The sequence below is a fragment of the Lagenorhynchus albirostris genome, chromosome 8 (assembly GCF_949774975.1).
Source record: "Lagenorhynchus albirostris chromosome 8, mLagAlb1.1, whole genome shotgun sequence".
Lineage (NCBI taxonomy): Eukaryota > Metazoa > Chordata > Mammalia > Artiodactyla > Delphinidae > Lagenorhynchus > Lagenorhynchus albirostris.
The window spans coordinates 58717448-58742178 of record NC_083102.1 but is presented as its reverse complement, the minus strand read 5'-3'; the positions used below and the strand labels follow the sequence as shown (position 1 = coordinate 58742178).

Here is a 24731-nt window from a genome sequence, read left to right as displayed (position 1 = left end):
TTTAGATAATGCTACTTAAATCAGTTAATGAAGAAAAAGAGGAAGTATACACCTACACTGTCATTTATGGTTACATAATTATCTTCACCTGTGCTCTTGGTTTTTTCCTGTGAATTTGAATTACTATCTGGGTTCAGTTGCCCCTAACCTGAAGAACTTCCTTTAGTGTTTCTTATAAGGTGACTCTGCTAGCAGCAAATTCTTTCAGTGCTTGTTTATTTGGGTATGTCTTTATTTCACCTTCATTTTTTGAAAGAAAGCTTTGCTAGGTTCACATTTATTGGTTGACAGTTTTTTCTTTGAGAACTTTAAATATGTTATCCCACTGTCTTCTGGCTGCCATGGCTTCTGATGAGAAGTCAGTTGTTAATCTTACTGAGTTCCTTGTAAGTGAAAATTGATTTTTCACTTTCTGCTTTCAGTATTTATACTACGATCTGTCTTTTCTAGAACTCCTTACATTTATTCTACTTGGAGTTTGTTGAGACTCTTGGGTTCGTGAATTAAAGTTTTCATCAAATCTGAGAAATTTTCAAACATTATTTCTTAGAGTATTTTTTCTATTTTTTCTACTCCTTCCTCTCTCACCTCTCCTTCCGGCACTCCCATTATGTATGCTGAGTCGTCTAATGGTATCCCACATTTCTCTGAGGATCTCTTCATTTTTCTTTTTTTGCTGTTGTGCCTTCTAATGAATCTTTCTTGTCAGTTTTTGTACTTTCCAAATCCTGAATTTACATTTGTTTTTGTTTTTTTTAAATAATTTCTACCTCTTTACTGATATTCTCCATTTAATGAAATATTGAAGTTTTTAATCTGTTTTCACAGGCAGTTTCTTTTGCCTTGTGAAACTGGCTATTTTAGGTAATACACTGTAGTGAGTCTGGGTACTGACTGATCTCCTTTCCCTTCCCTAGGGGTTGGTTATTGTTACTGGCTTGTTTATTTGTTTAGTGACTGGATTATTTTGGTGAAGTCTGTTCTCTCCTCTCACCCCATAGTGTAAAGCCTCTGATATTGCTCCTCAGATGGTGCAGCCTTGGGCATCTGCACAGTCATCTTGGGAGGACAGTATTTTGCAGTCCCTTTAACTGTCCCTGTCCTTGACCACACCCAGCAGTTAAGTTCCATTAATTGCTGGCTGATTGCTCTGTTGTTGTCAACAGTGCCCTGGGACACAAATTTCTCCACAGATTGATCCAATTAAACTCAGGCTCCTTTAAAGAGATAGTTTTTGAGTTCAGTTTTTGAGATTTGTCTGATCCCAAGAAGGCTCTTCTTAGTTGTCTGTCTCCCTGGCTCTGGCAAGTAAACTACCTGACCTATGACTTAGCTTATATCTTGTATGCATCTACCAGTTGACTCTGAATTGCTTTATAGCACAACCTCCATTGTTTTGAGGATGTCATTAGGCTTGAATACCCCCACAGTCCATTGCAAATGAAGTCAGCTTCTTTGGGAAGAGATTCTAACCTCTCAGTTTTATGGCCTACTTCTTCCTCTGGGCCAATGCTCTGGAGCTGGGGGAGGGGACAGTGGCATACTTCTGAGTGACACCTATGCTTTCGGAGCTGGGTGCTTGGCAGAGTCGGGTCCTGCCATAGCCTCTGGTGTATCTGGCTTGCCTCTCCCTGAAAGGAACCTCTGCTTTACACATGAGCTGGTGATTAGGGCCCCGGTATTTTTAGCATGCTGCCCCCAAGGTAAAGTCCCTATTTCTCAAGTCTGGGCTAGGCTAAAGAAGAGAATATCCGCCTCTCAGTTGCACTTGCTTGAAGCTTAGGCTCTGTAACTGGTATCTGGGGGCAGAAACAGAGATTGTAAAGTCCTGCCCCTCCCAGAAAGATACAGTAGCCCTCCAACTGGGAGCTGGGAGGCAGGCAGCTCTGTGTTCTTTTCTGCACCCACCTGAAGAAGAGTTTGCTCCAAGCTGAACTGGGAAGAGGGAGCATAGGAGTAGGCTGTGGTTCAAACACCGCAGACTCTTCCTGTTCTTACCAAGTTTTAGTTAAGTTTTCTCAAATAAATGCTTTTTCATTTGTTGTATGCCATTGGTACCATTTCCAGAGACTTGAGTGTTTTGGTTTTGGTTTTTGAAATATTTTCACTAATTTTACTGGGAAGCAGATCCACAGAGCACTCCATGTTGCCATGCTGGAAATGGAAACTTTATATACTTCTTGACTTAGTCAACATATCAGTTGTATTTCTCCAAGGAATAAAAGGCTTGTTATACACTGTAATGTTCCTTAATCCTGATGTCTCTTGACTCTATCATTGATCAAGAGTGATGAACAAAAACAATATCCTGTTCATTTTGATGAGCAGTGAGAGTTATGTTTGAAAAGTATTAATGTGCTTTTCTATTTTTCTTTCTGAACATAATAATCTCCAGCCTAGTCTACCTAGGGCATTCATTTGCTAGCAGAGACTTTAGAATTTGATGCAGAATGAAAATAAAATGGCTAAGGTAACATTCAGCTCCCTTCTCAAAAAACTGGATTTTGGAACCCTACAGGACGATGAGAGTCAGGATTAACTGAGGGAGAAAAGCCATTCCAAATTTCTTTTCCTTACCATTTAGAATATCAAAAAAGAAAAACAAACAAACCCATAAAGATCACTCCTTCTGTCCACTTCCTTCCCCAATCTATGGGGGAAGTTAAACATGGGACTTTATTTTTAGATAAGTGGCAAGAAAAGGAGCATTCAGGGAGGAGAAGAAGAGATAAGTTTTCAGATACATCTGGATTTCCACTTTCTGAGGAGAAGCATTGGGAGGGAGGAGTGTTAATAAACCAAGAAAAAAGATGAGCACAGGAACCACTGAACCACATTCCTTATTTGGGAATCTACGGAGACCACTATGCAATAGGTCTCGTTCACCACAAGGCAACGACCCAGCTTTGTTGGGAGTGGTTGGCATAAAACAGAAGAACCAGTGAGCGCTCCTAAGCCTCCATCAGATCATCTGAGGCATGGAAACTCAATGGAGAGCCAGTCTGCCACAGGGTCTGCTGTGGTGGATAAAAGGACTACATGGCCTGGGCTGGACATGGACTTCCCGGCCAGGGGTTGAACAGAAGGCAGGGCATTGACTCAAGTTCTAGAAAGAATGAAAGCCGAGAAGAGACCAAGTCATCAAGAGCAAAATGGCCCATGATTCCTGGAGACATTGCCAAGCCAAAAGAACAGACACGGGCTTCCCTGGTGGCGCAGTGGTTGAGAGTCCGCCTGCCGATGCAGGGGACACGGGTTCGTGCCCCGGTTCGGGAAGATCCCACATGCCGCGGAGCGGCTGGGCCCGTGAGCCATGGCCGCTGAGCCTGCGCTCCGCAATGGGAGAGGCCACACAGCAGTGAGAGGCTCATGTACCGCAAAAAAAAAAAAAAAAAAAAAAAAAAAGAACAGACACAAGTTCACCAGCACTGGGTGCCAGTGCCCAGGTGGATAAAGGTCAGGGCAGAGAGAAGCAGATGTCAGCCAGCATACTGCCAAGGACTTGACCGAGGCCAGAGTCCCTCTCATCCCTCCCTACTCCACCAAGGCCATGAGATCATGTAACCTCTTCTCTCTCCCCTCCAGTTTGGCCATGATCTCAGGGAGAAAAGCAGGTGAGAGTGAGGTTCTATGAGGGTTGGAGCGCTTCCAGTCAATTTTAACTGAACATACCAACTGAGACTGTTTACAGTAAGAGACTGCACTCAGGTCTATTGCATACCGTTTTTCTATTTTCCCCTAATAGCGAATAGTATTATAGACAGCTGAAGACAAGATAAAGGAGCTGCATTGTCTCTGCACTTCAGATTTGTAATCTGAGTAAATTCTGTAGCAACACTGCAAGAACAATAATGTCTATGAGTGCCCTGGGCACATAACACATAAAATTTTTCTCTTTACCTCCCCTTTTTGCTTCTCACCAGAGCAGGCACTTTTCAAATATATATTTTTGGCTTCCCAGCATCCAAACACCCTCTTTTAGAGCAGGGTATACCAAAATAGATCAAAGTAAAGTCATGGCCTCCCCTAATATTATGGAAGCCAGGCTGGGCAGTTATTCCTCTGCCTGACCCTCACAGCTAATTCAGCGCATGTAACCGAGGCCTGCCTAGTGGACCCCTTTAAAGCTCAAGGGAGCACCGTCAAGGTGCAGGGAGAAGTAGAGGTTTTCAAGGCAGCAGGGACAACAGAATTTAAATCCTGAGCCTAACGGCAGTGCCCAACAACAGGAAGTCCAGGAGGTCCAGGTCGCCTTTATCAAGCTGATCAAGTTCAGAGGCATCACCTTGCTGTGTTAGCTGCTGTCTCTGTCTGCTCAGACTGCCACAGCAAAATGCCATAGACTGAGAGGCTTAAACAACAGAAATTTACTTTCTCACAGTTCTGGAGGCTGGGAAGTCCAAGATCAAGTTACCAGCCAATTGAGTTTCTCGTGAGAGCCCTCTTCCTGGCTTGCGGAGGCCTCCTCGCTGTGTCCTCACACGGCCTTTGCTTGGTGCGTGCACATGGAGAGACAGAAACAGACCTCTCTCCCTTCCTCCTCTTATAAGGCCCCAATCCTATCAAATTAGGATTCTGCCCTGATGACCTCATTTAGCCTGAATGATGACCTCATTTTAGCCTAAAAGCCCTATTTCCAAATATAATCACATTGGGGGTTAGGGCTGCCTTCTATTTCTGACCTAATCCTTTAACTTTTAAAATCCATTCTATGAAGTATCTAATATCTTTCCAACAAATCCCTTTTCTGTTTAAGTTAACCAGAGTTCGTTTCTATTGTCGGCAACCATGAACCTAGACTGATCAGAAATTAGTATCAGAAGACAGTCACTCAGGAAATTGGTGTTGGTTATTCGCCCTAATAAGGGCTAAAGAAAATGAAAACTCAAGAGTTCAGGAATGGGAAGCTGTCAGCCGTAACAAATCGCTAGATAATTTTTCTTCTGCAGTGATCTTTAATGAAGTGTCCACTGAAAAGAAGGATTTAAGGGATCAAATTATCACTGCCATTGAAGAGTGTGAACGGCCTGAAGAATTTAAAGACGCTATAGGGTGAGATGGCTGCTTCTAATGAGACTGGACGGCTTAAAGAAGAGAGGACAAGCTCAGATCTCTATATTTTAGCTCAAGGCATAGACCCAGGGCATTTCTCTGGTTGTGATAAATGTCTTCATAAATGTCTGCAAAACTCAAATGAAAATTTAAAATTCTGTGGATGCCTGGATAAAGTCCATTGAATTTCCAGCCTTACCAAGTCACTTATGTGAAAGTGATAGTACTGATCAGGAAATAATGAAAAATTGAATATACAGGAGTATACGGAGGCCTGGAAGTACCCCCCCACACACACACACCAAGCCACACTCTATACCAAGCCTTGCTTCACAGCCAAAGAAGACCCACCTCATTTCTCTTTGCATCTTCAGCATCTTATATCAGGGTTGAGCCAGAGAGCTGGCTTTACCTACAGGCCTTGATCGTCTCACCTTCAGCACAGGGCATCATGCTAGCAAGACCTGAACAGTAAGCTGGACTGGTACCTTCAATACCTTGTTAAGACACAAGTAGGCTACAGGATGGGAGAAAAGTACTTGAAAATATAGAGATCTGTTACTTCAGGAAAGTTGCTAAGGGTCTAGTGATCATAAACTCCAAAGTACATGGCAAATATCTTGTTTCTCTAATAGTAAGAGTTGTCATGCTTGGTGGGCCATTCTGGCTTTTGCAAGTAACATATTCAACATTTGCATGTACTTATTCAACCCATTTACCAGGTGACTCAAAAGGCTTCTACTTTTAAATGGCTATATTACCTAGAAATTTTGGTCCAGCAGATCCAATGATGTGCAAAGGGTCTGTGGAAAATCAAAGAGCTCTAAAAGGGAAGCACAAAACAGGTCCCTAGATTTTAGAGCAACAGTGTAGCCCTTTTACTATGTTACTAGCCTTTTGAGGGCTAGGTGTTGGTTTGCCCAACAAGCAGACCCAAGTAGAGATACCAGGTGACTATGGAAAATATGCATTATGAACTGGAGCGCTATCTGATCCATCTGGCCAGAAAGTCAGGTGGATCCACCGCTAGCTTGCTCATCAGCGAGGACTATATACTGAGTTGTGACAAGCAATCTCTCTGAGCCCGCTGCTCTCACTCTCATGTTCTTACTCCTGCGGCAATGCCACTCCTCCTGCGGCAATGCCACTCCTCCTGCAGCCTAAAGAGAAGTGTTGGGTGACTAGCTGTCTGAAAACATTTGAGCCTGGACTCTGGAAATTTCTAAGTGATAGGCTGGCAAAAGCCAGAAATGGACGGCTGACAGGACACCTCCATTTAGGCGTAGGTCTAAAGTTCAGTGGAAAAGAAAAACCACTACAATTCCACTTGAATGAAAAGAGTTTTGATCAGCATATCTCGTTTCCCACTTGAGCTGGAAGAGTAGACTGAGAAAACACTCTATCTAAAACTAAGCCATGAGCAATGACTGAAAGGTCACACGTAGAGGCTACCAATGGCAAAAGATTTAGGAAAGAGGTATATGGTGGGACCTTTCAACATAGACTGACAGTGACAGAATATTTATGTACAATCAAAAATTATGCACTGTGTAACTAATAACGACCAACTGTATAGCACAGGGAATACTACTCAGTATGCTGTAACGGCCTAAATGGGAAAAGAATTTTAAAAAGAGTGGATATATGTATATGTATAACTGATTCATTTTGCTGTATACCTACAACTAACATTGTAAATCAACTATACTCCAGTAAAATTTTTTTTTGGAAAATTTATGCACTGTGAAGGAGGCTTCTAATAATCAGGTGGAAGAGTTGATACATTCTATTCTACAACGCCAGTCATTCTCCTGTGTCCAGCTGCACAAGTACTTGCTCAATGGACTCATAAAGTATCTATAGCTACAAGTATGTACAGCTAGGCCATACAAGGACACAGTTGCCCCAACTCAAGACGCCTTGGCTACTTGCCCAACCAGAGATCAACTGAAACTCCTAATATTGAACTATATCTCAAAAGAAGAACCAGCCAGGTTGATCACTTTTTTCTATTGTGTAGTGGGGAATCCAATTGTCTTCACTAGAAGAACTGCTTATCCTGGATGTTTTCCCCCTGCTTGGCATGCTTCTCCTAGGTTCACTGGTCACAGACTTACTGAAAATATTAGGTACTGTAAGTTTGGGCTATCTTCTTGACAATTAGCTTCTCTGCCTGTCTTCTGAGCCTGCCTTTTCAATCTTCAGGTTGATTCTGTGATTTACATAATATCCTTCTACTCAAACTCTTTCCTGCTTAAGTTAACCATAGTTTATAGTGTCTGAAACTATAAATTCTGGTGCACCTCCTCCCATGTCTTACTCTTTGACCTACTTCTCTTTCATTTCTTCCATCATCTGGCTCATAAGGCGAACAGTTGAGGCAACTCTATGACCTAAGCCAGGTCATCCATTCATTCCCACACCAAACATTAGGCACTATGCAGGCACTGGTGATACACAGAATCAATGTGTCTGTTACCAGGGATGAGGACCTATGAGAAGGGATGCCTTGGAGATCAAGGAAACTGGATATGTAAATGAACTTGGGAGAAGCAATCAGTGATCTATGATTACACATTAACTTGATATTAGGTCTATAATTTGGATATTAGTTCTTTTTTTAGTAAAACGTGCTTAGATCATCTACCTGCAATGTGTGAGCCTTGGAGTCAGACAAAAATCTCACAGCCCCTTTTGTGTTAATATGAGCTTCCAGGTCCTTAGCTTCAGTTAAGCTTCTTATTCATCTTCCTGCTCTGAAGAGGTTCCAGTTGTATGAAAAACTAAAGGGATGGAGTCATCGAAACAATATTAGAAGGACAATGTTTTTATTTTATGCAAAATCTTTCACTTCTGAATGCCATGAGTTTACAAAGCACATTAACCCTTGGTGGCCTAGAGATTGTGATATGTTGTTTAATTGATTCACTCATGTTTAAACAAAATTCTCAAACCATCTTTCTAAAATATAAGTTTGTTTTCTAGTACAGTACTGTAGCCAAGATATAATCCCATATTGAGCCTAAAGTTCACAGGATGCTCTAGGGCTAGTCTCCTCAATGGCCCTCCCCTCTCTATAGACCTGTAGATTACAGAGGTATAGTAAATAAGACAGTGCCCACTGGCAGCAAGTCTTGCTCTGCATTTTATCTTTTTATTACATTTCTGGTTTCATTTTGAGTTGTCATGAAGCACCCTTTTGTTTTTTTATTGGAAGGAATATTTAGGCTAAAATGAGCTTATTTGACTGAGATTTGATTGTACCATCTCTGGCACTCTCACTAAGTACTTTTTAAAAATAAATTAACTTTTAGCCTGAGGCTTCTCCTCTGGAATATCAAAACCAGCTACAGTCTAAGCCAATATCTATTTTAGTGTCTAATATAAATCAAGAACTAAACCATGAAAGCTCTCCTGACCAATAGCTAGAAAGGTGGCTGAGAGATAGAGAAAACAATTTTTTTTAACTAGAAAATTTTGTCTATTTGATACAAATAATACTTTAAAAGTAATGTCTGAAATGTCTATGTTCCTTAGATCGCCCCCCACCCTTTTTTTTTTTTTTGTCTTTCAAGAGTCTTGCCAAGATGATATGAGATTAACATTGTTAAAGAAAACTAATATCCCAGGAGAGGATCTTGAAATCCCTGATCTTGTTAACAATGGGCCTGGAGGCTCTACAGTTTGTTCTGAGAGAGGATTAACTTTAACCAAGTGTCGAAAGGGAAATAGCAGGCATATTCTAAGGAAGCAAATTGTGGCAGATGTCACTATCTCTCTGGAATAGTGTCAGTTCTTATCTTAAAAACAGAAGCTAAAAATAAGATTAGGTGTGTTGGGGGCTTCCCCGGTGGCGCAGTGGTTGAGAGTCCGCCTGCTGATGCAGGGGACGCGGGTTCGTGCCCCGGTCCGGGAAGATCCCACGTGCCGCGGAGCGGCTGGGCCCGTGAGCCATGGCCGCTGAGCCTGCGCGTCCGGAGCCTGTGCTCCGCAACGGGAGAGGCCACAGCAGTGAGAGGCCAGCGTACCGCCAAAAAAAAAAAAAAAAAGATTAGGTGTGTCATCTTCACTAGGGAGTTTTAATTTGCATTCAGATGCCACCATGGATTGTCACAAAACACATGGTGGTTCTTTAAATAGTAAGTTCAGAGAAAGTGTGTTAAGGTCCAGGAAACTGATATCCAGTTGGAGAGTCAAGGTTATGACACCATACTCTGTTTTCTCCCAAGTCATCTCCAGGTGTTTCAGGATTGGCTTCCATTGGGAAATTATCTCTCTAAGAACTGTCTGATTTCAAACTTTAGGTTCCAAATAAATATTTCCACTTAGATCCTACAGTAGATGTCTTTATTGGGCAACTTTGTATCAAAGAATTATGTTCTTGGGACCACCAAGGTGTAGGAGGCCTTAGAATTCAACTATCTGCAGTTTAGAACTCAAATCTTAATTCTGATCTCTCATCACTTCATGCAGAAGGACAGGGAAGCAGCAGAAGTGTAGATAACTAACAAGGAGGTCATACACGGTCTTTAGAAGTCCTTTCGGCAGCATGAAGACAGGGTAGAAGGAGTGACTATTCTAGTCTCTAAACTGCGGACCATGAAGGGAGAACCCAGAGGGGTTCTCACAACTGCCTCTAATATGACAGGATGAGGCTTATTGGAGGACTTACCCTGCTGGGGGTACAATTTGGATTCTGTCCAATCATCTAACGCTTGCTTGGATACGGCTGACTTCACAAAAAGGAGGAGCATCTACAAAGTCATCATTTACCTAGAGGAGTTCTCTACACTCCTCTAGGTGAGAGGAGTGAGAGGCCTCTACAGTGAGAGGCCCGCGTACCGCAAAAAAAAAAAAATACACACACACACACACCTTGCCCTCAAGGAGATCCAATCTAAAAGGAAGACATTTAAATAACAATTAAATATATTAAATAAATTAAATAATAGCTTGATAAGGGGAAGATGGACTATGCCCATGGTACAAGGAGAGACGTCAATCATAAGTAGAACTACCAAGGAGCTGTCCCTTGGTTTTGGTCTGGAAGGAAGGCAAACAGGAGAGATGGCATTCCAGGCGGGAGACAGTAAGTACAAGCCTGTGGAGGCATGAGGCTCCTTGGTGCCTTGGAAAATGCAAGTGGGTTGGTCTCTCTTGGATGTAAGAAACAAGGCATAAGAGGGAAGTCAAGGGAGGCGGGTGGCCAACACCGGGCCACTAAGTTCCCATTTATAAGATATCACGGGGGCTTCCCTGGTGGCACAGTGGTTAAGAACCCGCCTGCCAATGCAGGGGACACGGGTTCAATCCCTGGTCCGGGAAGATCCCACATACCGCGGAGCAACTAAGCCTGTGCGCCACAACTACTGAGCCTGCGCTCTAGAGCCCTGAGCCACAACTACTGAAGCCCGCCTCCTAGAGCCCATGCTCCACAACAAGAGAAGCCACCACAATGAGAAGCCCACGCACCACAATGAAGAGGAGCCCCCCTCGCCGCAACCAGAGAAAGCCCGCGCACAGTAACGAAGACCCAACGCAGGCAAAATAAATAAATTAAAAAAAAAAAAAGATACCACGAAGAGAAGAGGAAGATCAGAGAACTCTTCAAATGATCAACAGGTTATGTAAGTTTCTTCCTCCTCCCTCCAGATTGGCTTACATTTTTCCAGCAAGTTAAGAAGTTCTCATTTTCCTAGGGGCCACTGCAGAACCTGGCGTTTCTAAGATGTCTGGCCTCATCCTTGTCACTCAACAGCATCTGTTGGGAGCCTAGTATGGGCCAGTCACTTTCCCACTATAATAAAGATGCAGAAGACTGGCTTCCTAACGAACCTCAGGACCTCACGGTCAGTCCAGCGAGATATTAATAATACAAAGCAGACGTAGTTTGGAAGGGAACCATTATTTTTTTCCTTTCTTATGACCTGGGAATAAGAAGCACGTGTTTAAAGTGTTTTGAAGATAGAGATATCCTGCTCCCCAAATCACTGTTACCTATTCTCAGCCTTCTTTCTCTGCAACTAATGACCTAAGCAGAGAGGGAAGATCTAAACTTGTACTGAAAAACCAGTGTTTGTGCGGACCTCATTCCTAAATCTACAGGGCTTAAATCATTCTCTGGACTGTTTCTCATACATAACAGGTCATTACGATCACAAATTAAGAGAATGTTCATTATAGTACATAGTGGAGAAGAGAAGCTTAAGCTTGGGCAAGTCCAAAGTACCTTCCCTTTCGTTTTCAAGAGTAAAATGAGAACATGTCAAAAACTGAATGCATAAGAACTCCATTAGATGTAGAACAGATCAATGCTCTGAAATCAACAGTTTGAATATTGTTAAATTTTCCATAGTCACATAATGACTTCAAAAATGATCAGCGTTCCTTCATACACCATGGGCAATAATGAGCTAAAACAGATCTTATCCGCACCACAGCTTTACGTATTATCCATCCAAGAGCCTCATTGTGTCATGAAATTCAGTAGTTCATTGTTTCCTGACCCTGAACGCCTGCGGTCGTCATAAAAACACTGCCATGGCCCAAGCTCCCAAATTGGAAGCCAATCCAAACCCGCCACGTGGTAGAGCCTCCCCACTTCACTCAGCAGGTGAAAGGCAAGCATGGGGCACCCACCCCCGTCAGCCAGGGGCTGGACGACACCGGGCAGCCAGAGGTCAAGGAATCATCTGTGCTGAGAGGACGATTTGCTGAACTCAAATCCAAAGTTCTTCCTGTCTAAACCCATCGGGGATTGCTTTACTGTCGAGAGCTACGGTAGCTCACTTTGAGTTCAAATCTGTATTGTGGAATTTGAACCATCAAAACACCCATCACCATAAAAACCCTCTGTGAGTCCTGTTAACAAAACAGAAAGAACTTCTGCCAAGAGCTGAGAAATAAATTCCTTCTTTCATGCTGCTTGGACCACAGCATAATGAGGGCTCCCAAGCTCTCTCTGCAGTAATAAAATGGAATGCCCAGGCTTCTCCTTTTGATGTGTTCCAGTTTAAAAGTTTAGAGTTGATGCCTTTTCATCCTTAATTTATCTTCCCTTGTAAATATTTCTGTACCATTTCCAATATCTAAAGTCTACACATTTCCAAAAAATAATTCACTCCTTCTCCTATTTCAGTTGTATAACTTTATGTTATGGGTCAAATTTGGGGCTAAATAAACATACCTCAGGCTACAGCTCTGCAAATACCTCTGGCAGCAAATTAACTCAAACAAATGTTTTGGTTGGGTGACGAGGTTATTTTTAATGATCTTCCTGATCTGCCTAGAGGCCCAAGGATAGACTAGGTGAACTCCCAAAGGCTTTTCTAACTTTGTATTTTCTGCCACATTAATATACAGTTCTCAAGTTCATTGAAATAGTTGGTTTAAAATTTCACCACCAGAGGGTGCTACTTGTTTGCTTCTAAAATTCATTTCTTATCACGTGAAAAACAGAGGCCCTGCTACCAAAGAATCATCACCACGCCAGACAGCATTACCCAAGAAAGGTTTTCAGAATGCCTGTAGACAGCGCTCTACTTCAAGGAATCCAATTTCACTTGTCTTTTGATGTTACGTGTTTAAAACCAAAACTGAAAAGCTCTGTAACTTGCACAAACCAAAGTGCCACTGGCTTATATATGCTGTAAACCAAGGACGGAATGCGAATCATTTTTCATTTTCGTGGCTTTTGTTCAGTATTTACTACACAACAGCAATGAACCCAGAATGCTAACATCCTCTTCACCACACCAGACAATAAAATAACAAAGTAAAAAGAGAATTTGCTTAGCTATAAAAACAGTGCTATATTCTCTAACAATGCAAACCTTCACTTATCCTATTTTAAGCGCACACATCTCCTGCTTCTGCTTTGGAGTGATTTTGCTTTGGTGTAATTTTTGATTTCTAGGAAGCATTTTGATTGATTAGCTTCAGCTTCTCTTATTAGTGTATTTTCACAATTTACTGGGATTTGCACATACATTTTCCACTTGATATTTTCAGGTATGCACGAAGGAGGCATGGAGTGAATTCCCATTCACCCACACAGAGATCGCATGGAAAGTCTTTTTAAATCGTGGTAAGAACTTCTAGCGCGTTGCCATCTGAATTGGCAAAGCAAGTCAGGGGTCAGCAAAGTTTTTCGGAAAAGCACCAGATTACAGTAAAGATTTCAGGCCATGTGAGTCATAAGTACTCAACCCTACCACGTAGCAAGAAAGCAGTCATATAGACATGCAGGACTGGATATGACTGTATTCCAAAACACTTTAATTTGAGGAATAGGTGGTTGGCTACAGTTTGCTGACTCCTGCAAATGCTGAATCTTAATGTACACTCTTCTTATCAATAAAATTCAGAGAAGTTTCTATTACATTATCCTTTGGTGATTTTCCCCCTCCTCACACAGTGTTGACAAACTGTGGCCTCATTAAGTTATCCATTTTAAAGTTCATGGGTCCTTTGGAGGAATACCACTGGGTTTCCTCTCCAGCGTTTCCAAAACCAGAGTCAAAGGAGACTTAAGCTTTTGGTGTGTCATTATATTCGTGTCCTGTGAAGATGTCTTATGGTAAGACATGAAATCAACAAGAAGGATGTAACTCCCTGGCAATTTCTCCAGAGATCATATGGAAAGTGAACAAAAGACATAGTTTACCTTCAGATTGATGTGTAGCCAGAGGAGTCTGGGTCTCCTTGGAGTAGGACACTACCTCCCTGGGCAGGAAATCCACTTGGGTAACCTTCGACACACCCAGCTTATGCAGTCTTCGTCTAAAAGTAACAAAGGACAAACGCTTAGAGAGGGAAGGCATTCCTTGCGGAAGATCTATCAGGAATAAAACAAACAAACCCCAAATACCCACAGCTTCTCAGTACAAGGGGCAGCGTCATGAAGTTGAACTGGCCCTGGGCTGCAAGTCTGGACACTGGGGTTTTGGCCCACTTTGCCCCTGTGCTGCTGGGTGGTGTCAGATAGGTCCCTCAGGCTGACCCTCAGCTTTTCTATCTGCAAAACCAGGTCTTGTCCACTTCAAATGAGACCCCTCCATTCTGAGCAACTCTGATTTTTCTTGATTAAAGGTTATAAAGGGAATTTTCATTTGTAATACAGGATTCTAGTCCCTTAGGCAAGAGGGACAGAAGAAAAGTAACGCTTCTCAAATCTGAAGAAAAAAGAGATGATTAGTGGAGTAATTTGTTCTCTATAATAGTAAGGAGAGGATGATATTCCAAGGGGGAGTATAACATCTCCCATTTCTCCAGAAAAGAAACTAATACAGATCAGCATGTGAATTTGTTTAAAGATACGTTGACATAGCACAAATTGAGTGAAAAGGGTACTGGGCTAAGAGTGATAAAGGTTTAGTTTAGAATTCCCAAATGAGCCGTGACCATGTAAAAAAAATCCTTTCTGAATATTTATGGAGCACATCAAGAATTTTCAGATGTCTTTCACATCCATCATGTCAACTGTCTTCATGACACCGCTATGAAGCTTCTGGGCAGATTATCACCATCTCCATTTTACGGATGAGGAAAGTGAGATTCAGTAGGAGACATTCCCAAGTATATGCAACTCGTAAATGGCGGAACCAGGGAGAAAATTCTGTTGGCCTGAGTCCTGGTCCAGTGCTTTTGCCACCAAGTCAAACTCCTACCTGAGGTTCTTAATGGTGAGCTCTGAGCTACCCCCCAGATCTGAAGTGCCTCCTGCGTCACCCAGGAAACATCCACTCCTGGAGGCAGCAGAGTGGTCGCTAATCACAGAAGACTAGCCCACACTTACCACTATGTGTGTGATCTTGAATAAGTTACCTAATCTCTCTGTGCCTCGGTTTCCTCAACTGTAAAATGGACATATTACTAGTTCTTAGTACTAGGATTAGTATGGGTAATGTCTACGTACCCCATACATAGAATGCATATGCCACGTACATGTTATATATACATATGTACACAATTTACACACATATATATTTTAAAAGTTTCTGAAACATTATTTTAGTATATAGATTTAGTATCAGTATCGGACATATTTTACTATATTTCTTTAAAATTTCCAGGAAATAGAGTATGTGTGTGTCTCTCTGAGAGAGAAAGGCAACATAACCATTTAGCCACAATTCCACATTCCCTAGCTCTCTAGGATCAATAGAAGCATACCCTTTCCGTATTACCTTTTAAACTATTACTAGCAATGGCACAGACTCACTGTATTTTTTTCAGTAGTAGTAATAATAAAATGAAAGAAGATGCATACCACAGCTGGGAATTTCCATGTACAATTTCTAGGAAAACAAAAATTTCTTCTTTTCTATGAATCACTAAAATTGAGGTAAAACCTAAGATGAGCACAGAGTAGATACAAACAAACTAAGGCTGGTTTAGAAACAAGCCCAGCTGGCTGTCTCTGCAGCCCCACTAAGCTCCACTCAGGCCTGGGCCATGTGGGCCTCACTCACTCAGATGTCTGGACCACAGAGCGTACAGGAGGGTCAGGCTGGGGACCCAGCACTTCCTCCAAACCTTCTCACACAGAATTAGGGGAAGACACACAAAATATACTAGAAACAAAATTACCAAACAAGGTAAAAGGCTCAAGGTTTCAAAGCAAGAAATTCAGGTATTATTTTAAGTCCTTCTTGGGTTAAAGAAGTATGTTTTTCTTCCTGAAATGGGTCTCTCTTGAAGCATCTAAAAAAGAAAACATGACTAGACACCCCAGGACTGCTTGAGACAAAGCCCCCTCTGCTGTTTAATAGCCTGGAGCATCTTTCTGAGGCCCCAAGAGGTTCATCTTCATCTTAGGCAAAGAGACGGAAAGGAAACATGGGCTGGTAATGTACCACCACCAATTCAAAATGGGGTCACACCCGGCATGGAGAGATCACCCTGGAGTTTAGACTTCCATGGGCATCTGTGTGAGGCCCAAAGATCTCCACAGTCCAGTTAAGAAATACCTATACCTGCAGCCAGGGATTCCAGCGCCTCTTGCTAATAAGATGCAAGCATAAGCTGTAGGCCTATCTTGTTGGGTGACCAGCCATAGGCACTGGACAACGGGAAGCTGATCAGTAATTCGATAATCCACAAGGCAAATTGAAACCAACTAGTGAGGCAGCATAGCATAATGGTTAAGCCACGTGCTCACACAGAAACTGGGTTCGAATCCCCTCTTTGTCACTTACCAGCTGAAGGGTATGTAAAAGCTTTGGACAAGTGACAAACCCCTCTAAGCCTCATGTTTCTCATCTATAAAATGGGTACATATCTTTGAACTGTTATGAAGATTGAATGAAGCTAATACTTGTAAAATACTTAATTTAGTGTCTGGCACATAGTAGACGGCTCTACTTCTATCTTTTTGACTGATTATAATAATGCTTATATTTGTTTCAAAAAATCAGAGAAGGCAGATTTGTGAATGCTCTAAACTGATTTTCTAAAACAGTAGATTCGAAGATTATCTCTGACAGTAAAACATAAGAATCACACTCCTAATTTCTTTGTATGGCACATGGGTAGGTTTTGGCTGCCTGGGAGCGTCCATTTGGTTTTCCTTTAACTTCTCGGTTTTCAAAACTTTGCTTAAAGTGGTGTGAGTACTACACAACTGTTCCCAGCCCTAGCTGTTCCAGAAAGTCTGGCAGAAGGTGGCGCCCTTCCACGGCAAAGACCTTCCTCTTAGGTGTGTTCTCCAACTGTGTCCCCACTTATGGGTCTCTCCCAGACCAGCCTTAGGGTCTGCACGTCTCAACTGATCAAGGATCTATCCATTCATACAAACCTGTGATAGAGACTTTGAGCGTCCCTAAGATACTTCTACAATTTTATCATCTGACAAAATTATCATATAACTATGTCTACAAGAGGAAATATATAGTAGTTATTTTCTTTAAAAGTACAAACACTGGGCTTCCCTGGTGGCACAGTGGTTGAGAATCTGCCTGCTAATGCAGGGGACACGGGTTCAAGCCCTGGTCTGGGAGGATCCCACATGCCACGGAGCAACTAGGCCCGTGAGCCACAACTACTGAGCCTGCGCGTCTGGAGCCTGTGCTCCACAACAAGAGAGGCCGCGATAGTGAGAGGCCCGCGCACCGCGATGAAGAGTGGTCCCCGCTTGCCACACTAGAGAAAGCCCTCGCACAGAAACGAAGACCCAACACAGCAAAAATAAATAAATTAATTAATAAACTCCTACCCCCAACATCTTCTTTAAAAAAAAAAAAAAGTACAAACACTGAGCATTGTGTTTCTTATTTTTGCTCAGTCTTACCAGCTCATAATTCTTTTATTCAAGAGTGCAAATTAAACTACTTAGCAAAGGAGGGGGCGAAAAAGCCACATTGTATTGTAGAATTAATGCTACTCTAATTCCTTTTCCTTCTAATTAGGCTCTAAATTTCATGCAGGCTCTTCTGTTCTGACTCTGGGATACCTTCTCCGCTGTCCCACCATCCCTCCTGCAAAGCTCATCCCTCGGCACTACACACACACACACACACACACACACACACACACACACACACACTCACTCACTCTCCCTCTCTCTCTCTCTCTCTCTCTCTCTCTCTCTCTCTCTCTCTCTTCCACTATAGCCCCTGTTACATGTCACTGTCCTCTTCTCATGTCTGACTTGACTGAAACTTACTTATTTATCCCTGAGTTATCTCTGTACCCTGGGGCTTAGCTCTGTGTCAGGCACAGAGCTGGCACTAAATAAATGTTTGAGGAAGAAAGGGAAGGAAGAAGAGAAGAATGCAAGGAGGAGAAAGAAGCCATGATGCAGAAATGTAAATTGAGAATTCAATTATCTACGCCATGGCAGCCATGGTATTACTATTAAATTATAGGGTCCAGCAACTTGTGTTTTAATTACCCACCCCCACCTTCCCCACCGGTGATTCGGACGCTCACTAAAGGCTGAGCACCACTGATTTAGAAATATTAGAGTGTAGACATAGAAGCTTCATTGTTTCTAGATTCACTTGGGCCTCTCCATCCTGCAGCTTAGAGGATGAGGCCTCAGTCCCACAGAGCAGAGATGATATCTCTTGACCAAGCTTACAAAGTTCTATGAGACAGGCTGGGAACAAAGGTGAACAAAGATGAGAGGGTAAGAGGATGAGTGTCAGACTGCAGTGTGCAAAATATTAAGGGCCTGGCACAAGGGTCTATCCTAGATCTAAAACTAAAATGTCAGGCAGGGGATCCCAGAGACGCCGGGCAATGGAACCACAGATCCCTTACTCGCTGACCTGGCCTGGTCCTAAAGTGACGTGGGGCCCACATCTCCCTGGGCCAGGGCTGGACTCCCCACTAAAAGTCCCAGAGGCTTCTTCTCCAACTGGTCCTGTCAACTTGGCTGAGCAAGCTGGCTGAGCAAAGCCATATTGCACCAAAGTTGAAATGTTTCTTCCGAAAAGAAAAATCAGGTCTTGATAAAGAACAAAAATGGAAGGTATGTGAAGTTTGAGAAGGTTATTTGCCAGGGCTCAGGGTGTTGAGATCTATGATCCACCACTAGCATAGTCTAATTCACTCAGGTTTGTCCACTTGCCCTCAATTAGACATTATGCATCACAAGAAGAAAAAAACTCCCTTACACGAATCACTGTCTCCATTCCCCTTTCTGGTTTACTTGTAATGTCTTTGCCTATCCACCAGAAGGTTAGCGTGACTTTCCTAGCTACTTTCAGAGTTTCATTATCCAAGGAAGATGAAGCTCAAAACGCGACTTCATCATGGTCTATGAAGTCTACCAACGTGGAAGAAAGTTACGGGTTGTACAGACTTACTCCCAAATAAAAGGATGAGAAACATATACATAGCAGTTGGAATTCTAATAAATATAAACTCTTTGGCTCTTCTCCCATTTCAAAGATGAAGAAAAATTTAAGAGAAACCTTACTGACATTTTAAAATGCAGTTAATATTTAAACATTATTTTCAATAATACAGAGAATAAATACTTGCAAAGCATAGATTTGTCTACCAAAGTGGGTTTGTCCCTGGTTTTGTCCCTATTTTTGAAAAGACCTATGTTCCCTTGAAAGCCATGAACAACAGAACTTCAGCTTCTGATGTCACTGCATCTGTGACCTGAAAATATGCAGTCACTGTTTCATGCGTACATGTGCAGTGCTTAAAAAAAAAAAACAAGTAGATTTCAAAGAAACTACTGTTAAGCTGCCTTTAAGAATTAAATAGGAAAATGATTTTTTTTTTTTTTTTTTTTTTTGCAGTACGCGGGCCTCTCACTGTTGTGGCCTCTCCCGTTGCGGAGCACAGGCTCCGGACGCGCAGGCTCAGCGGCCATGGCTCACGGGCCCAGCCGCTCCGCGGCATGTGGGATCTTCCCAGACTGGGACACGAACCCGCGTCCCCTGCATTGGCAGGCGGACTCTCAACCACTGCGCCACCAGGGAAGCCCAGGAAAATGATTTTGACATGACAAAGATATGGGTGGGGGTTGGTTTGGGATGGCAAGGATCAAAAAGCAGAGCTCTCTGATCAGAGACTTAAGATCAAGGCTGTCTTAATTTTTTTTAATTGAAATAAAATTTACATACTGTAAAACCTCCCCTTTAAAGTATACAACTGAGTGGTTTTTAGTACATACACAAACTCGTATAATCTCACATTTGTAATTGCACAAACTTTTCGTTACCTCCAAAAGAAATCCTGTACTCGTTGGGAGTCACTCCCTCAATTCTCCCTCCTTCAGCCTCTGGAAACCACTAATCTACTTCTGTCTACTTTCATATAAATGGAATATTACAGTATATGACCTTTTGGGTCTCACTTCTTTCACTTAGTTTGTTTTAAGGTTCATCACATTATACCATGTACCAGAATGTCATTCCTTTTTATTGATAAATAATATCCCATTGTATGGATATACCACATTCTTTTTAATCCACCCATCAGTTGGTGGACACTTGGGTTGTTTCCATTTCTGTCTATTAAGAACAATGCTGCTATGAACACTTGTGTACAAGTTTTTGTGTGGGTGTATGGTTTCAATTCTCTTGGAACTGAATTCTTTTTGAATTGGTATATATCTAAGAGTGGAACTGCTGGGTTAGATGGTAATTCTATGTTTAACTTGTTGAGAAACTGCCACACTGTTTTCCAGAGTAGCTGTACCATTTTACATTCTCATTAGCAGTATACAAGGATTCCAATTTCTCTACATCCTTGTCAACCCTTATTATTATCTGTCTTTTTGCATTATAGCCATCCTAGTTTGTGTGAAGTAGTATCTCATTGGGATTTTGATTTGAACTTCCCTGATGGTTAATGATGTTGAGCATCTTTTCATGTGCTTACTGGCCATCTACATATCTTTCTTCAAGAAATGCCTATTTAAATTCTTTGCCCATTTTAAAATTTGGTTATTTGTCTTTTTATTGTTGAGTTGTAAAAGATTTTTATATATTCTGGATACTAGACCCTTATCAGATACTATTATTTGCAAATATTTTATCCCATTCTGTGGGTTGCCTTTTCACTTTCTTGATGGTGCCTTTTGAAGTACAAAAGTTTTAAATTTTAATGAAGTTTGATTCATCTATTTTTTCATTAGCTGCTTGTGCTTCTGGTGAAATATCTAAGAAACCACTGCCCAAGGTCACAAAGATTTACAGCTACGTTTTCTCCTAAGAGTTTTATAATTTTAGCTCTTACATTTAGGTCTCTGGTCTATTTTGAATTAATGTTCCATACATGTGAAGTAGGGGGGTTCAACTTCATTCTTTTGCATATGGATATCCAGTTGACCATGCTTAATTTTTCTTAATGTTCAGTGGCAAGATTGAGCAGGGGAGCAGAGAAAGGCTTTGTCATGAATACTGCTCCTTGGTGATGCCCATGGGCCCCAAGCAGTAGCCAAATCTGACTGTGGGAGGATAGATTCAAGAGGAGGCACCTCATCACCCGAGAGCTTCCCAGGGGTCATGAAAGCCTTCAGAGCACCTGAGCATGTCATCCATCACTGGCATTAGGATCATCAAATTCTTCCCGAATCAGTTAGACACAATACAACTCATATTCTGATGCTCTAATTTTGGACCACAGTGAATTCTATACAGCAAACTTGATGTTCCTGCATTTCATACTCAAATAAGTGAAGGGAACTGCACTAATATTACGGTACTATCTCTATTGGACTCATAAGGGAACCCAGTAATATCGGAGATCTGGCTCCAGACTACTAAAGTGTTAAGCAAGAGGCTGCTGTGGAAATTTCAGATGCCATCAGCTGATCCTCACAGATGCACGTATATCAGAGTGGATGATTCATCTTCTAACCCATCACCAATACTGGGACGCTGGCTACCCTCACACTAGAATTTCTGTTTTAATGTCACAGTACAAGAGCCTATGTGAAGACAAAGAAAAGCCACAATAAGAATATACCAAGCATCTAAGAAACTCTTCCAATTTTACAAATTGTGAATCACGAAGACTCTCAACAATGGTCTCTGAATAGCAGTCTCATAGTGTTCAGTGACTGGAAATTCTAATGTTGAGGATACACTGGTTAAACCTGGTGGCAGAAGTGTGGGCCGTAAGGTGGCAGAGTCAGGAGCTCAGATCAGAAGCCAGGAAACAAGAGGGGTCGTTGTACTAATGGGCAGTCTCTGGAGCAGGGAAGAAACCTGGAAGTCAAGCAGATAACACCAGGAGCAGATGTTCCCAGAGACAAAGAGTTATTTGGCCAGATGCCAAAGTAGGTCAAGGCCAAGGAATAAAAGAATGTCTGCACTGGGTCCAGATTCAACCCTGCTGGGTTTTATTCCTGCTTATTTGCATGTGCGTATTTCATCCCCAACACACATTAATGGTGCTGCCAGTGACTTTCTTCTCCTGGTGCTGCTTATAAAATTCCTTGAGGTTTCTCAAAGAAGAGCCCCTTAAGACAGTGAAAGTGATAATGGTGCCACTTTCTTCGTTGTCCAAAAATGTTATGTGGGTACCCACAAAGGACTTGACGACTGGCACAGGAACTACTTCAGCCAACATCTTTATCAGCAACCACAAACCATTTCTGAAGCACAGAACCATGCCAGATCCTTACAATAAAGAGAGGATGAGGACGTTGAACATATACAACAAAAAGCAAGTAAGAATGAAAGGTAATAAGAGCCAACACGAGCAATTCACATAATCAGTGGGACAGGAGAGTATAATAGGAAGATCACTATGTGTTTGGGTAAATGAAGCAAGTTGCACTGAGAACCAAAGGCCTGGTGTAAGTCTTGAAGGATAGGCAGAACTCAGTCGTAGAAAGGAATGAGGAGGGTGCTCCAGGGAGGAGGCGCTATATATGCAAAGATCTAAAGACTGAATTCACATTTTATGCCTGAAAGACCAGGTTTTCAGAATAGAAGTTTTACACTGAGTAGCAGTGGAAGATCAGTTTAGAGAGGTACACTAAGGCCAGATGATTAGAGGGCTTTAAATCTCAGGCTAAAGATCTTGCACTTTATGCTGCAGACAATGAGGAATTACTGAAAGTTACTAACAAGCTGACAGCTTCAAAGAGACATTTAAAGTGAGGCAACTATGTGAAGAATGGAGTCTCAGTCTCCCCCTTTGACAAACGAGCGACCAGAGTCTATGCGTGGGGCCTCAGAAGCTGAGGTGGAGAAAACGGGGAACTGAGAAAGGATCTACAAACAGAGGCCGGATGGATTCAGTAACTAAACAAAGAATCCAGGCAAAACACTAAATCAAAGTGGGAATGACTACTGGATTTGTGGAAACGTGGTCCCGGGTGATAAGAAGGCACTCAGTGGTGATGCCACTGGGAACAGAAAGAAAATGCTGTAGTTTGGTGATGTTGGAAAAGAATTAAAGCAGTTCATTTGGTATGGAAGGTGAAAGAAAAGGAATAAATTGGGGATTATATCAAGGCTTCATGCCTTATGGGAAGAAAGTTAAGTAGTGTAACTGGAAGACATCGGGGAATCCCGAGAAAGTTCTGCTTTGGGATAAAAATGAGTACCTCAGTGGATGAGTTTATAGTGAGGAGTTTTCCAATTGTATGAAGTTTAAGACCAAAGCTATGAAAAGAAGACAAAGCAGAAAATGTGGTCCCGGCAACCACCCACCTAGAGCCACATGAGAAAATACTGCATCCGTAGAAGAAGAGCATATAGAGACCTAAGGACATAGAAACTCATGAAATACGAAAGAAGTTTTTAAAAATGACAAAAGGTCAACTTGTTTCGCCAACACTGTATACTGGTGTAATTAGGTGTGACATACTGAGGACTGGCTCCTAGATTCGAGAATGGGACACCACACGGAGGAAAGGTGGAGACGGGGTACCACACGCAGGACGTGAGCCTAGCACTGAAGCCCCTTCACACACAATTTATCCCTTCTGTTCAGAGTGGGTGCTTTTCTCCAAGGCCTGAGAAGCAGCTTGATGGTTGACCTTTTCCAATTACCTCAAGGAGGATCAGTTTCCATTTTCTATGTTCACATTTAAAAAATCATTTGAGGAAGTATTTATCTCATTTCGATGATATTTGTCTCTTACTGTGCAGAGATATTAGTCTGCCAGCTAAACCATTTTTCCTGAACAGAAGCAAATGTCAAGTCTGGCTCAGTCAACAGGCACAGTTAAAGGGTCTGCCTTAAACTTCATCACACAAGTAAATCTTGCAAACTCCCGGGATGAGAGAAGAATCAAAACAGTCATGGTTATAACAGAGCTTGGCAATATTGGTGGGAGTTCTGCTATCAAGTGCCCACTTTACAAAGGAAACTGAAAGTTCAGAATTATAAGATCAGAAGGTAAGGAAGTGCGTTTTCTCCAGTATTGCATATAAAGGACAGCAATGATATAAAAATTTTGTAGACTGGCCTTTTATTGACTTGATATTTATGAAAATCCTTCTGTAGAAGTTGTAACTTCTAACTTTATAAAGCTATAAAATTACAGAAATCTTTAAGTCACTGAGTACCAAACTATAAGCATACATCCCTCCCAACTGACCATATTAATTTTTCTGAAACGGAATAATAAAAGGAATATTGTTTTATGAAAGTCCAGCTGCAAGTGTGGAACAGAAAATATCCCATAATTGCTTATTCAAGGTTCTTGAGGGTAGAGAACAAAGTCGAGCAGGTAACAGCTCTCAAGAAATATTTGGGGACTTGATAAAGGAATATTATAAGAGGTAAACAAAGTGTTTTCTCCCTGTCTTGTGACAAACTTTTTATTGGATCTGTTAAAACCAATTTATTGAAGTTTTTCATGGGTCAGAATTCATTCTATGCTTAAAGATTCCGAAATGCATTTTACCATTACCTTCTGATACACACACACACACACACACACACACACACCCCCAAACTGCTATTTCATATTTTAATTTCTGTAGAAAGTGTGATTAGGTGTTATTGAAAAGGCAGAGATTGTCAGTTTGATAAAAATACAATCCACATCACTCTCAAGAAAATTGCAGGCACTATGTCCATGGGAAACCTTAAAAATTAATTGAAACCAGAGATCTAAACATAATGCATAAGAACATTTGAAAAAACATGGAGAATAAGCCAAAAGAGGCCTACTTTATCAAAGGCTAATGAGATTATTACTGTTCTGCTAGGCAAATGAAAATAACCTGAAAACATGAAAAGACCTCTAG

At 41.8% G+C, this 24731-nt stretch overlaps 1 protein-coding gene across 2 annotated transcripts in view; it reads right to left on the bottom strand.

The window, feature by feature from the left end:
• Positions 1–24731, bottom strand: part of DYNC1I1 (dynein cytoplasmic 1 intermediate chain 1) — a 295343-nt gene that overhangs the window by 227898 nt on the left and 42714 nt on the right. For both annotated transcript variants that reach the window (XM_060157069.1, XM_060157070.1), the window contains one exon: positions 13718–13833. In XM_060157069.1, the coding sequence (XP_060013052.1) occupies positions 13718–13833 (116 nt within the window). The remainder of the gene's footprint in view (positions 1–13717; positions 13834–24731) is intronic.